Source organism: Ostrea edulis, chromosome 1, assembly GCF_947568905.1.
Source record: "Ostrea edulis chromosome 1, xbOstEdul1.1, whole genome shotgun sequence".
NCBI lineage: Eukaryota > Metazoa > Mollusca > Bivalvia > Ostreida > Ostreidae > Ostrea > Ostrea edulis.
This window is the reverse complement of record NC_079164.1, coordinates 98,056,952-98,073,127: the sequence shown is the minus strand read 5'-3', so window position 1 is coordinate 98,073,127 and position 16,176 is coordinate 98,056,952. Positions and strand designations below refer to the sequence as shown.

At 33.2% G+C, this 16,176-nt stretch overlaps 1 protein-coding gene across 11 annotated transcripts in view; it reads left to right on the top strand.

Moving 5' to 3' along the window:
* The window catches only part of LOC125671578 (uncharacterized), a 53,646-nt gene that overhangs the window by 25,644 nt on the left and 11,826 nt on the right, over nt 1-16,176 (top strand). For 4 of the 11 annotated variants that reach the window (XM_056139851.1, XM_056139848.1, XM_056139846.1 and 1 more), the window contains one exon: nt 11,333-11,491. In XM_056139851.1, coding sequence (XP_055995826.1) covers nt 11,333-11,491 — 159 coding nt within the window. Of the gene's footprint in view, nt 1-753; nt 790-11,332; nt 11,492-12,906; nt 12,946-16,176 lie in introns of all 11 variants that reach the window. The other 7 variants (XM_048907427.2, XM_056139841.1, XM_048907392.2 and 4 more) reach the window with 3 other exon arrangements.

The following is a 16,176-nucleotide window of genomic DNA, read 5'->3' as shown; positions in this document are numbered from 1 at the left end:
AATTACGAGATCTTTTCTCGTAATAATGAGATCTTTTCTCGTAATTACGAGATGATTATCTCGTAGTAACGAGATCTTTTCTCGTAATAACGAGATCTTTTCTCGTAATTTTGAGGTGATTATCTCGTAATTACGAGATCTTTTCTCATAATAACGAGATCTTTTTTCGTAATTACGAGATGATTATCCCGTAATAATGAGATCTTTTCTCGTAATAATGAGATGATTATCTTGTAATTACGAGATCTTTTCTCGTAATAACGAGATCTTTTCTCGTAATTACGAGATCTTTTCTCGTAATAATGAGATCTTTTCTCGTAATTACGAGATGATTATCTCGTAGTTACGAGATCTTTTCTCGTAATAACGAGATCTTTTCTCGTAATTTCGAGGTGATTATCTCGTAATTACGAGATCTTTTCTCATAATAACGAGATCTTTTCTCGTAATTACGAGATGATTATCCCGTAATAATGAGATCTTTTCTCGTAATAACGAGATGATTATCTCGTAATTACGAGATCTTTTCTCGTAATAACGAGATCTTTTCTCGTAATTACGAGATCTTTTCTCGTAATTACGAGATGATTATCTCGTAATAACGAGATCTTTTCTCGTAATTACGAGATAATGGAATGTGAATTAATTTTTTTACATGATACTAATAGGCTTTCGTAGTATCGGTACTTTATGACAATGTAAAAGTACACTCAAGTTCCATTATAATACATTACTATATATATGTTTAAACAGACTGGCGAGAATCGGGCGCAATGGTCAATGATACAGGTAATCTCCTCGTACTCATCAAATATCGAATGTATTTTTTCCACTTCCTGGCAGCACACGCATTCCCATAGCCATCAGTGATTTTTCTACATATTTTACAAGGGTCCTGTGGTTTTCGAATTGGGAAAAACTGTCGACAATTCAGTCAAATTGGGAAAAATCAATTTGATCGTGAATAAGGTTTAAAATCATATCAAACATTATATTATCTTTATTTTACACATCTAATTGTCTTTAGCCTTCTATAATCTTCAACCAGTGCTCGAGCTGGGCTTTGCCATTTTCGCCAATGGCGAATTTTTTTCAAAAATGGCGAAAAAAAATTGAAAGTGGCGAAAATCCCTTTTTGCAGTAAATTGTATTTCTAATCCTTTGTCAGTGACACATTATCACCTGTTTGTTTATGCAGTCAAAATCTGTTTATTCAGTCAACACGTGCGACCGGAAATCTCGCGTCGCTCCAGTGCACACAGAGCTGGTCACAGCCTCAGGTAATTTATGGCTGCAAAAAAGTCGGTGATTATGTAATAAAGTACATCGGACAGCTGTTTACCATGCTGTGGTCAATTGTTTAACATTTAAAGTCTTATTCATTATCGTGTTATCATCTCCACATTAATGTCAATTCTTAACCAGAGAACCGACCGGTAATTCAATTGGCCCTATTATTGTGTATAATGTATATATGAATACATCAATTGTTTATTTTTGCGGCCAAACTTGTTGATTACAAGATTTTGATTTTGATGTGTTTGATTTTAGTTCGAATATTTCATAAACAATGCGGTCGGTCACCATTGATATGGACATGCAATTTTAATAAATAATTTTCTTTGAAGTTCGGTGCGCAAAAGTATAAAAATGCTAATCTCATAAGACTATGCACCCCATTCTATTTTGACACTAAACTTGTAGCTTCTGACCTTAGTCAGTCTAAAATTAAAAAATATCTATGTTTGGCTTTACAGTCAACCCCACCTGCTCAAACATCTGATTCTCTCCAAATTGCAAAATCTTCCATACAAAAACGGAAATTTAATAGGGAATGGTTGAGATACGACTCTAAATTGGGCTTGATGTTTTGTGACATCTGCATTTCGGCCAATGTACACAATGTTTTCACTGAGGGGTGTAGCATCATGAAGTTTATATTTATATGATTTATTATCTGAATTTTGATTTCCATAATAGAATTTATCAAACAAATCAACTTCTTATTATTTCAGAAAGAAGTGTTTAAGTATGGTAGCTGGATATGATTAAGTAATGTAACTGATTCAAAATGCTAAAATAAGTGTAATGAATAAAATAATATATAATATGATGGGAATAATTGTAAAGCATGTGATTATTTGTGCCGCACCACTCCCCGAAAAAGTGGCGAAAGGGAATTCTGGTCCAGTGGGAGCACTGTCTTCAACTATTCTATCCAAATCATAATTTCCATAACTCTTTGTTAAGTCGTATGTATATAATTCACATCGAATGTTTAGATTTTTCAAATACATTTTTCTTTCATAATTTTATCATTGGGAAAAATGCAAGCTAAATTGGGGAAAAAATTACAATTTTTAGGAAAGGGCCGAATTTCGGACCCAAAATGGGCCTTAAAAAATCACTGGCCATTGATTATAGAACAATTTCCACACATGCAAAATGTAAACGGCATTTCAAAATTCGTTATATTTACTTTTTCATACAGCATGCAATGTTTATTGGGGGGGGGGGGGGGGGGCGGGGGGGGCTAGAGGAGAAGTCTGCCTTAATAAGAGTACTATAGTGGGAGAATATGTTATGATTTTTATTATATTTTTACATTTTATTCTATTTCATTTTTTATATAATATTACATTATTGTAGAACTTTGACCTCCGATGCAATCTTCTGCGATATTTAATTTAAGACACCTCAATGCCCAACTGTAAGCAAAATAATCTTGCGCCGTAAATCGAAGGTTATCATAAGGGGTGGATCTGATGTAGGAAATGCATTCGATTTCCTGGCCCAACCTGCATGATACATTTTTTTTTCATTTTCAATATGTCTGATGTGTTTATCTGTTAGAATGGAGCCGGCCGCCGTGTCTCGCACATGTTGTGCAACTTTGAGTTTGTTGCTACTTTTAAATGACTTACTAGAGAAAATATTTGTATTTGCAATTTTTGAAATATGTGATGTATTCAACGGCAGTGTTAGGAGATAATGGCTAGGCTGTAATGTATTAATAAGTGAATCCATACCATAAAATGTAACTGTTTGTATTTGGGTGTTTTGTATATCCTTTACCGGAAGTTCATATATACCATCCCACACGAACGATAACTCCTACATGCAATCATTATGAAAAGAGGCAATAGGCTTTAGTAAATATCACAACAAAATATACAATGTTATAATCTGCATATTCAAAATGAATTGATAAATCTGTCTCATGTATTAAAAGAAAGGACATACAATACTGCATGAGTACAATGAAATCTAGGTGTTTGTTTCTTTGTTCTTTGTGTGAAATAAATCAGTCAGGTCTATATAGAATTTGTTACTTTGTTGTTGTTCTATAGTTAATCAGTCAGGTCTATATAGAATTTGTTACTTTGTTGTTAATACTATAGTAAATCAGTCAGCTATGTATAGAATTTGTTACTTTGTTGTTAATACTATAGTAAATCAGACAGGTCTGTATAGAATTTGTTACTTTGTTGTTAATACTATAGTAAATCAGTCAGCTCTGTATAGAATTTGTTACTTTGTTGTTTGGTCTGTACTGGTAAATCAGACAGTCTATATAGAATTTGTTACTTTGTTGTTAATACTATAGTAAATCAGACAGGTATGTATAGAATTTGTTACTTTGTTGTTAATACTATAGTAAATCAGACAGTCTATATAGAATTTGTTACTTTGTTGTTGTTCTATAGTAAATCAGTCAGGTCTGTATAGAATTTGTTACTTTGTTGTTAATACTATAGTAAATCAGACAGGTCTATATAGAATTTGTTACTTTGTTGTTAATACTATAGTAAATCAGTCAGGTCTGTATAGAGTTTGTTACTTTGTTGTTAATACTATAGTAAATCAGACAGTCTATATAGAATTTGTTACTTTGTTGTTAATACTATAGTAAATCAGACAGGTATGTATAGAATTTGTTACTTTGTTGTTAATACTATAGTAAATCAGACAGTCTATATAGAATTTGTTACTTTGTTGTTGTTCTCTAGTAAATCAGACAGGTCTATATAGAATTTGTTACTTTGTTGTTAATACTATAGTAAATCAGACAGGTCTATATAGAATTTGTTACTTTGTTGTTAATACTATAGTAAATCAGTCAGGTCTGTATAGAGTTTGTTACTTTGTTGTTAATACTATAGTAAATCAGACAGGTCTATATAGAATTTGTTACTTTGTTGTTAATACTATAGTAAATCAGTCAGGTCTGTATAGAGTTTGTTACTTTGTTGTTAATACTATAGTAAATCAGACAGGTCTATATAGAATTTGTTACTTTGTTGTTGTTCTATAGTAAATCAGTCAGGTCTATATAGAATTTGTTACTTTGTTGTTGTTCTCTAGTAAATCAGACAGGTCTATATAGAATTTGTTACTTTGTTGTTGTTGATAGTAAATCAGACAGGTCTATATAGAATTTGTTACTTTGTTGTTGTTCTCTAGTAAATCAGACAGGTCTATATAGAATTTGTTACTTTGTTGTTGTTCTATAGTAAATCAGTCAGCTCTGTATAGAATTTGTTACTTTGTTGTTAATACTATAGTAAATCAGTCAGGTCTATATAGAATTTGTTACTTTGTTGTTGTTCTCTAGTAAATCAGACAGGTCTATATAGAATTTGTTACTTTCTTGTTAATACTATAGTAAATCAGACAGGTCTGTATAGAATTTGTTACTTTGTTGTTAATACTATAGTAAATCAGTCAGGTCTATATAGAATTTGTTACTTTGTTGTTGTTCTCTAGTAAATCAGACAGGTCTATATAGAATTTGTTACTTTGTTGTTGTTCTATAGTAAATCAGTCAGCTCTGTATAGAATTTGTTACTTTGTTGTTAATACTATAGTAAATCAGTCAGGTCTATATAGAATTTGTTACTTTGTTGTTGTTCTCTAGTAAATCAGTCAGGTCTGTATAGAATTTGTTACTTTGTTGTTAATACTATAGTAAATCAGTCAGGTCTATATAGAATTTGTTACTTTGTTGTTGTTCTATAGTAAATCAGTCAGGTCTGTATAGAATTTGTTACTTTGTTGTTGTTGATAGTAAATCAGTCAGGTCTATATAGAATTTGTTACTTTGTTGTTGTTCTATAGTAAATCAGTCAGGTCTATATAGAATTTGTTACTTTGTTGTTGTTCTATAGTAAATCAGTCAGGTCTATATAGAATTTGTTACTTTGTTGTTGTTCTCTAGTAAATCAGTCAGGTCTATATAGAATTTGTTACTTTGTTGTTAATACTATAGTAAATCAGACAGGTCTATATAGAATTTGTTACTTTGTTGTTGTTCTATAGTTAATCAGTCAGGTCTATATAGAATTTGTTACTTTGTTGTTAATACTATAGTTAATCAGACAGGTCTATATAGAATTTGTTACTTTGTTGTTGTTCTCTAGTAAATCAGTCAGGTCTATATAGAATTTGTTACTTTGTTGTTAATACTATAGTAAATCAGTCAGGTCTGTATAGAGTTTGTTACTTTGTTGTTGTTCTATAGTAAATCAGACAGTCTATATAGAATTTGTTACTTTGTTGTTAATACTATAGTAAATCAGTCAGGTCTGTATAGAATTTGTTACTTTGTTGTTAATACTATAGTAAATCAGTCAGCTCTGTATAGAATTTGTTACTTTGTTGTTAATACTATAGTAAATCAGTCAGGTCTATATAGAATTTGTTACTTTGTTGTTAATACTATAGTAAATCAGACAGGTCTATATAGAATTTGTTACTTTGTTGTTAATACTATAGTAAATCAGACAGGTCTATATAGAATTTGTTACTTTGTTGTTAATACTATAGTAAATCAGACAGGTCTGTATAGAATTTGTTACTTTGTTGTTGTTCTATAGTAAATCAGACAGGTCTATATAGAATTTGTTACTTTGTTGTTGTTCTATAGTAAATCAGACAGGTCTATATAGAATTTGTTATTTTGTTGTTGTTCTCTAGTAAATCAGTCAGGTCTATATAGAATTTGTTACTTTGTTGTTGTTCTCTAGTAAATCAGTCAGGTCTATATAGAATGTGTTACTTTGTTGGTCTCTAGTAAATCAGTCAGGTCTATATAGAATTTGTTACTTTGTTGTTTATAGTAAATCAGTCAGGTCTATATAGAATTTGTTACTTTGTTGTTGTTCTCTAGTAAATCAGTCAGGTCTATATAGAATTTGTTACTTTGTTGTTGTTCTATAGTAAATCAGTCAGCTCTGTATAGAATTTGTTACTTTGTTGTTGTTCTCTAGTAAATCAGACAGGTCTATATAGAATTTGTTACTTTGTTGTTAATACTATAGTAAATCAGACAGGTCTATATAGAATTTGTTACTTTGTTGTTAATACTATAGTAAATCAGACAGGTCTGTATAGAATTTGTTACTTTGTTGTTGTTCTATAGTAAATCAGACAGGTCTATATAGAATTTGTTACTTTGTTGTTGTTCTATAGTAAATCAGACAGGTCTATATAGAATTTGTTATTTTGTTGTTGTTCTCTAGTAAATCAGTCAGGTCTATATAGAATTTGTTACTTTGTTGTTGTTCTCTAGTAAATCAGTCAGGTCTATATAGAATGTGTTACTTTGTTGTTCTCTAGTAAATCAGTCAGGTCTATATAGAATTTGTTACTTTGTTGTTTATAGTAAATCAGTCAGGTCTATATAGAATTTGTTACTTTGTTGTTGTTGATAGTAAATCAGACAGGTCTATATAGAATTTGTTACTTTGTTGTTGTTCTCTAGTAAATCAGACAGGTCTATATAGAATTTGTTACTTTGTTGTTGTTCTATAGTAAATCAGTCAGCTCTGTATAGAATTTGTTACTTTGTTGTTAATACTATAGTAAATCAGTCAGGTCTGTATAGAGTTTGTTACTTTGTTGTTGTTCTATAGTAAATCAGTCAGGTCTATATAGAATTTGTTACTTTGTTGTTAATACTATAGTAAATCAGACAGGTCTATATAGAATTTGTTACTTTGTTGTTGTTCTATAGTAAATCAGTCAGGTCTGTATAGAGTTTGTTACTTTGTTGTTAATACTATAGTAAATCAGTCAGGTCTATATAGAATTTGTTACTTTGTTGTTGTTCTCTAGTAAATCAGTCAGGTCTATATAGAATTTGTTACTTTGTTGTTGTTCTATAGTAAATCAGACAGGTCTATATAGAATTTGTTACTTTGTTGTTGTTCTCTAGTAAATCAGACAGGTCTATATAGAATTTGTTACTTTGTTGTTAATACTATAGTAAATCAGTCAGGTCTGTATAGAATTTGTTACTTTGTTGTTAATACTATAGTAAATCAGTCAGCTCTGTATAGAATTTGTTACTTTGTTGTTAATACTATAGTAAATCAGACAGGTCTATATAGAATTTGTTACTTTGTTGTTGTTCTATAGTAAATCAGTCAGGTCTGTATAGAATTTGTTACTTTGTTGTTAATACTATAGTAAATCAGTCAGGTCTGTATAGAATTTGTTACTTTGTTGTTAATACTATAGTAAATCAGTCAGGTCTGTATAGAATTTGTTACTTTGTTGTTGTTCTATAGTAAATCAGTCAGGTCTGTATAGAATTTGTTACTTTGTTGTTAATACTATAGTAAATCAGTCAGGTCTGTATAGAATTTGTTACTTTGTTGTTAATACTATAGTAAATCAGTCAGGTCTATATAGAATTTGTTACTTTGTTGTTGTTCTCTAGTTAATCAGACAGGTCTATATAGAATTTGTTACTTTGTTGTTAATACTATAGTAAATCAGACAGTCTATATAGAATTTGTTACTTTGTTGTTAATACTATAGTAAATCAGTCAGGTCTGTATAGAATTTGTTACTTTGTTGTTAATACTATAGTTAATCAGACAGGTCTATATAGAATTTGTTACTTTGTTGTTGTTCTATAGTTAATCAGACAGGTCTATATAGAATTTGTTACTTTGTTGTTAATACTATAGTAAATCAGTCAGGTCTGTATAGAATTTGTTACTTTGTTGTTGTTCTATAGTTAATCAGACAGGTCTATATAGAATTTATTACTTTGTTGTTAATACTATAGTAAATCAGTCAGGTCTGTATAGAATTTGTTACTTTGTTGTTGTTCTCTAGTAAATCAGACAGGTCTATATAGAATTTGTTACTTTGTTGTTAATACTATAGTAAATCAGTCAGCTCTGTATAGAATTTGTTACTTTGTTGTTGTTCTATAGTTAATCAGACAGGTCTATATAGAATTTGTTACTTTGTTGTTAATACTATAGTAAATCAGACAGTCTATATAGAATTTGTTACTTTGTTGTTGTTCTATAGTTAATCAGACAGGTCTATATAGAATTTGTTACTTTGTTGTTAATACTATAGTTAATCAGACAGGTCTATATAGAATTTGTTACTTTGTTGTTAATACTATAGTTAATCAGACAGGTCTATATAGAATTTGTTACTTTGTTGTTGTTCTATAGTTAATCAGACAGGTCTATATAGAATTTGTTACTTTGTTGTTAATACTATAGTAAATCAGACAGTCTATATAGAATTTGTTACTTTGTTGTTAATACTATAGTAAATCAGTCAGGTCTGTATAGAATTTGTTACTTTGTTGTTAATACTATAGTTAATCAGTCAGGTCTATATAGAATTTGTTACTTTGTTGTTGTTCTATAGTTAATCAGACAGGTCTATATAGAATTTGTTACTTTGTTGTTGTTCTATAGTTAATCAGACAGGTCTATATAGAATTTGTTACTTTGTTGTTAATACTATAGTAAATCAGACAGGTCTATATAGAATTTGTTACTTTGTTGTTAATACTATAGTAAATCAGACAGGTCTATATAGAATTTGTTACTTTGTTGTTAATACTATAGTAAATCAGTCAGGTCTATATAGAATTTGTTACTTTGTTGTTAATACTATAGTAAATCAGACAGGTCTATATAGAATTTGTTACTTTGTTGTTGTTCTCTAGTAAATCAGTCAGGTCTGTATAGAATTTGTTACTTTGTTGTTGTTCTATAGTTAATCAGACAGGTCTATATAAAATTTGTTACTTTGTTGTTAATACTATAGTAAATCAGTCAGGTCTATATAGAATTTGTTACTTTGTTGTTAATACTATAGTAAATCAGACAGTCTATATAGAATTTGTTACTTTGTTGTTGTTCTATAGTTAATCAGACAGGTCTATATAAAATTTGTTACTTTGTTGTTAATACTATAGTAAATCAGTCAGGTCTATATAGAATTTGTTACTTTGTTGTTAATACTATAGTAAATCAGACAGTCTATATAGAATTTGTTACTTTGTTGTTGTTCTATAGTAAATCAGTCAGGTCTATATAGAATTTGTTACTTTGTTGTTAATACTATAGTAAATCAGACAGGTCTATATAGAATTTGTTACTTTGTTGTTGTTCTATAGTTAATCAGACAGGTCTATATAGAATTTGTTACTTTGTTGTTGTTCTATAGTTAATCAGTCAGGTCTATATAGAATTTGTTACTTTGTTGTTGTTCTCTAGTAAATCAGTCAGCTCTGTATAGAATTTGTTACTTTGTTGTTAATACTATAATAAATCAGACAGGTCTGTATAGAATTTGTTACTTTGTTGTTTCTACTATAGTAAATCAGTCAGGTCTGTATAGAATTTGTTACTTTGTTGTTAATAGTATAGTAAATCAGACAGTCTATATAGAATTTGTTACTTTGTTGTTGTTCTCTAGTAAATCAGACAGGTCTATATAGAATTTGTTACTTTGTTGTTGTTCTATAGTTAATCAGACAGGTCTATATAGAATTTGTTACTTTGTTGTTGTTCTATAGTAAATCAGACAGGTCTGTATAGAGTTTGTTACTTTGTTGTTGTTCTATAGTTAATCAGACAGGTCTATATAGAGTTTGTTACTTTGTTGTTAATACTATAGTAAATCAGACAGGTCTATATAGAGTTTGTTACTTTGTTGTTAATACTATAGTAAATCAGACAGGTCTATATAGAATTTGTTACTTTGTTGTTAATACTATAGTAAATCAGACAGGTCTATATAGAATTTGTTACTTTGTTGTTGTTCTCTAGTAAATCAGTCAGGTCTGTATAGAATTTGTTACTTTGTTGTTGTTCTATAGTTAATCAGACAGGTCTATATAGAATTTGTTACTTTGTTGTTAATACTATAGTAAATCAGACAGTCTATATAGAATTTGTTACTTTGTTGTTGTTAATACTATAGTAAATCAGACAGTCTATATAGAATTTGTTACTTTGTTGTTAATACTATAGTAAATCAGTCAGCTCTGTATAGAATTTGTTACTTTGTTGTTAATACTATAGTAAATCAGTCAGCTCTGTGTAGAATTTGTTACTTTGTTGTTAATACTATAGTAAATCAGACAGTCTATATAGAATTTGTTACTTTGTTGTTGTTCTATAGTAAATCAGACAGGTCTGTATAGAATTTGTTACTTTGTTGTTGTACTATAGTAAATCAGTCAGGTCTATATAGAATTTGTTACTTTGTTGTTGTTCTCTAGTAAATCAGACAGGTCTATATAGAATTTGTTACTTTGTTGTTGTTCTATAGTAAATCAGTCAGGTCTATATAGAATTTGTTACTTTGTTGTTAATACTATAGTAAATCAGACAGGTCTATATAGAATTTGTTATTTTGTTGTTGTTCTCTAGTAAATCAGTCAGCCCTGTATAGAATTTGTTACTTTGTTGTTTATACTATAGTAAATCAGTCAGCTCTGTATAGAATTTGTTACTTTGTTGTTTGGTCTGTACTGGTAAATCAGACAGTCTATATAGAATTTGTTACTTTGTTGTTGTTCTCTAGTAAATCAGACAGGTCTATATAGAGTTTGTTACTTTGTTGTTAATACTATAGTAAATCAGACAGGTATGTATAGAATTTGTTACTTTGTTGTTAATACTATAGTAAATCAGTCAGGTCTATATAGAATTTGTTACTTTGTTGTTGTTCTATAGTAAATCAGACAGTCTATATAGAATTTGTTACTTTGTTGTTGTTCTCTAGTAAATCAGACAGGTCTATATAAAATTTGTTACTTTGTTGTTGTTGATAGTAAATCAGACAGGTCTATATAGAATTTGTTACTTTGTTGTTTATAGTAATCAGTCAGGTCTATATAGAATTTGTTACTTTGTTGTTTGGTCTGTACTGGTACAGGTCTATGTAGAATTTACTCTGTGATTTATGAATAAAATTGAATATTCTGTGTATGTCTTTCAAGAGTTAGGTGAATAATTTTTTTTCACATTTAGTTTGAATTTAGATAATGTTTGTTTTACAGAGAAGAAGGAGGAGGAAGTAAAAGACGGTGGCGTCAGTGTGATAACAGCTGTTGTAATAATGGCGATCTTAGTTGTCGTTGGAGTTGTGATGGCCGTACTACTGATTCTCCAAAGGATGAGGGTCATTCACCTGCCATGTGTGACGCAATCAAATCAAGGTAAAGGTATGAAGGTCAATCAAATGTGACAGGCTGGGTGAGGTAGCTCAGTGGTAGAGTGTTAACTTCATATAACCAGAAGGTCGTGAGTCTGAGTCTCGCTCTTGCCATCGACCACGTCAAACCTACGACATCAACATAGACCAGTGTAGTGTTAGCTCTTTCACCAAGTGCTCGGCATCTAGAAGTGAGAATCGCAGGTCTTTTGGGTATGATCTTACAAACGGAGGTCCTGTGTTATGACAGGCGTTGGCTTGTTAAAGAAATCTTACTGCTATGGCCTTAGCGTTAAACATAGGTCTAAGTTTGTGGTACCTCACCTACAGCTGGTGACATCTTATTATGAATGAAAAATTCTCAATGGGACATCAAGCAGACTGATATCCAAATCCATGAAATGTGACCAATGTGGTATATGACTGGTGAATTTTTTATTTTACTCATAATGTCTGTTCCCACGTACTATTCCACATCATGTAAACTTCAGAAATGACACAACACACTGCTTATAATCTGCCATCATTCATTCTGCAATACAAAAACTGAAGATTTACATTGAGTAATCTTAAGTGTATTACGTGAAGGTCTATGGTGTTTTGTATCAGTGTATATATTATTGTTTTACGGACATTGACGGACAAGACTTGAGTTGTGTAGTCCCAGCCTGTGTGCTGTTTGGGTTACCCAATGTATATAGTCTGTGATTTTAGCTTTCCTTCTGAATTTTATCATATGAACAGTAAATTAGAGCACTTTTTCATGACCTATTCATTTAAAGTCCTCAAATTTGATACATCAGTTGGTCATAATTTTGGTTTTGTTCAAAACATAAAAACAGGAAGACTTTGAAATTGAATTATTTTTAAGCTCACCTGAGCCGAAGGCCCAAATGAGCTTTTCTGATCAAAATTTGTCCGTTGGTGTTGGCGTAAACTTTTCACATTTTCATCTTCTTCTTCAGACCCACAGGGCCAATTTCAACCAAACGTGGCACAAAGCACCCTTAGATGAAGGGCTTTCATGTTTGTTCAATTGAAGGGCCATGCCCCCTTCAAAGGGGAGATAATCACAAAAATGCAAAAATAGCTGGGGTCATTTAAAAATCTTCTCAAGAACCACTAGGCCAGAGGTGCCAAAATTTGCATGAAAGCTTCCTGACATGTGTAGATTCAAGTTTGTTAAAATACCGGCCCCTGAGGGATAAGTTTGGGCCACAATAGGGATAAAAATTTTACATGCGAATGTGTATGGAAAATCTTTAGATAAGGGCGAAGATGACTCAGGTGAGTGATGTGGCAAATGGGCCTCTTGTTTCTGATTCATTTTGAAAACAATCATGAATGTTGGGTTTTAAGAGGAATTCATATTCTTATTCAATTTAGGGTCATTGAACTGATTCAAAGATTTTATTGTAGATGACACTATAATGAGGGAGAACAACACTCAGGGGGAAGGTATGATTTTGTTATAAACCTCCAATCAATGAAACAGGCATATTGTATTGCGTCTTTCAGTTCATACACAGAACCAACACAACCACACACTACCAACACAACCACACACTACCAACACAACCACACACAAGCACACAGAACCAACACAACCACACACCACCAACACAACCACATACCACCAACACAACCACAGACAACCAACACAATCACACACAACCAACACAATCACACACAACCAACACAATCACACGCCACCAACACAACCACACACCACCAACACAACCACACAGAACCAACACAATCACACACAACCAACACAATCACACGCCACCAACACAACCACAGACAACCAACACAACCACACAGAACCAACACAATCACACACCACCAACACAACCACACACAACCACACAGAACCAACACAACCACACACCACCAACACAATCACACACCACCAACACAACCACATACAACCAACACAATCACACACAACCAACACAATCACACGCCACCAACACAACCACACACCACCAACACAACCACACACAACCACACACAACCAACACAACCACACACCACCAACACAACCACACACAACCACACACAACCAACACAACCACATACAACCAACACAACCACAGACAACCAACACAATCACACACAACCAACACAACCACACACAACCAACACAATCACACACAACTAACACAATCACACACCACCAACACAACCACACACCACCAACACAACCACACAGAACCAACACAACCAACACAGAACCAACACAATCACACACCACCAACACAACCACACACTACCAACACAATCACACACAACCACACAGAACCAACACAACCACACACAACCAACACAATCACACACAACCAACACAAGCACAGACCACCAACATAACCACACACAACCAAACACAACCAACACAACCACAGACAACCAACATGACCACACACAACCACACAGATCCAACACAACCACACACAACCACACAGAACCAACACAATCACACACAACCAACACAATCGCACACCACCAACACAATCACACACCACCAACACAACCACACAGCACCAACACAACCACACAGAACCAACACAATCACACACCACCAACAGAACCACACACTACCAACACAACCACACACAACCACACAGAACCAACACAGCCACACAGAACCAACACAATCACACACAACCAACACAACCACACACCACCAACACAACCACACAGAACCAACACAATCACACACAACCAACACAATCACACACCACCAACACAACCACACACCACCAACACAACCACACAGAACCAACAGAACCAACACAATCACACACCACCAACACAACCACACACAACCACACAGAACCAACACAATCACACACCACCAACACAATCACACACCACCAACACAACCACACACAACCAACACAACCACAGACAACCAACATGACCACACACAACCACACAGATCCAACACAACCACACACAACCACACAGAACCAACACAACCACACACCACCAACACAACCACACAGAACCAACACAATCACACACAACCACACACCACCAACACAACCACACAGAACCAACACAATCACACACAACCAACACAATCACACACCACCAACACAACCACACACAACCAAACACAACCAACACAACCACAGACAACCAACATGACCACACACAACCACACAGATCCAACACAACCACACAGAACCAACACAATCACACACCACCAACACAACCACACACAACCACACACCACCAACACAACCACACAGAACCAACACAATCACACACAACCACACACCACCAACACAACCACACAGAACCAACACAATCACACACAACCAACACAACCACACACAACCAACACAACCACACACAACCACACAGATCCAACACTAGCAACCACACACAACCAACACAATCACACGCCAACACAACCACACACAACCAACACAACCACACACCACCAACACAATCACATGCCAACACAACCACACACAACCACACAGAACCAATACAACCACACAAACCCAACACAATTATACACAACCAACACAGGGGCTGACAAATCCCATTGCCCGAAGCCCGGGGCAAAGAGATTTTCTTGTCGGGCAATTAAGTGAATATTCATTAACCATGCACTTGTCCGCGGGCAAGTGACTTGAAAAATCAAAATAGACAAAACTTGTTGTACAGTCGGATTGAAACTGAAAGTAAATTGAGTTGTCTTCCGTTATGTACATGTATTTCACTGGTAAATTATGTGAACCAGTTTAATGTGTCGTTGCGAGTACAAATTAAGAAATTTTACTAACTGTTTCAAGTGCATGTTTGAACACTTAAAGGTAGACATATGACAGATTGGTGTCGGAAGACTGATGATGGAGATTGATTGTATATTATTTAACATCCTGATTGAGAATTTTTAGGTCACCTCAGGTGACCTATTGCAATCGGTTGTCGTCGTGCGTTAACAATTGAACATTTTTAACTTCTTCTTGATAATTGCCTGTCGAATTCTTTTCAAATTTGGTATGAAGCATCTTTTGGACAAGGGGGACATACTGTAAACGTATTATATTTGGCGTGTACGATATTTGGCGGAAATCGTTTTTTCAACAAGTTAGCGTAGATTTGATTTAGCGCATTCCTGAATTACTTTAAACATCTAGATTTACGGATGGCATTTAGCGATGTACTTGATTTAGCGGAAGCTGCGTTCCGCCAAAGGCGCTAAATAGAATACACAGCCAAATGTAATACATTTACAGTAAATTGTAAATTTCATGTCTCCAACACCCCTGGGGCCATAGGGGCGGGGCAAAAATTGACCAATTTTCAAAAATCTTCTTCGCAAGAACCACACATGTGTAAGAAAAACTAAATGCATGGTGATGGAGAGCAGGAAGGCCTCTACCAAAATTATAAATTTCATGATCCCTGGGGTAGGGGTTCTGACCCCAGGGTTTGGCCAAACTTTGTATATAGTGTTTACGTGTAAAACACTTAAATTACATCTTCTTTAGTGCTGTTCAACAGTTGATACAATATTGAAACTAAATATATATTTAGAAAGAGCTGGTAGTCCTTTACCAAAATTGTAAATTTGATGATCTCAGGGGTAGGGGTTTTGGTATCAGGGTGGGGCCAAAATGGTCAGTTATTAAATGTGTAAACAATATACATTTTTAACTTTTTCTTGAT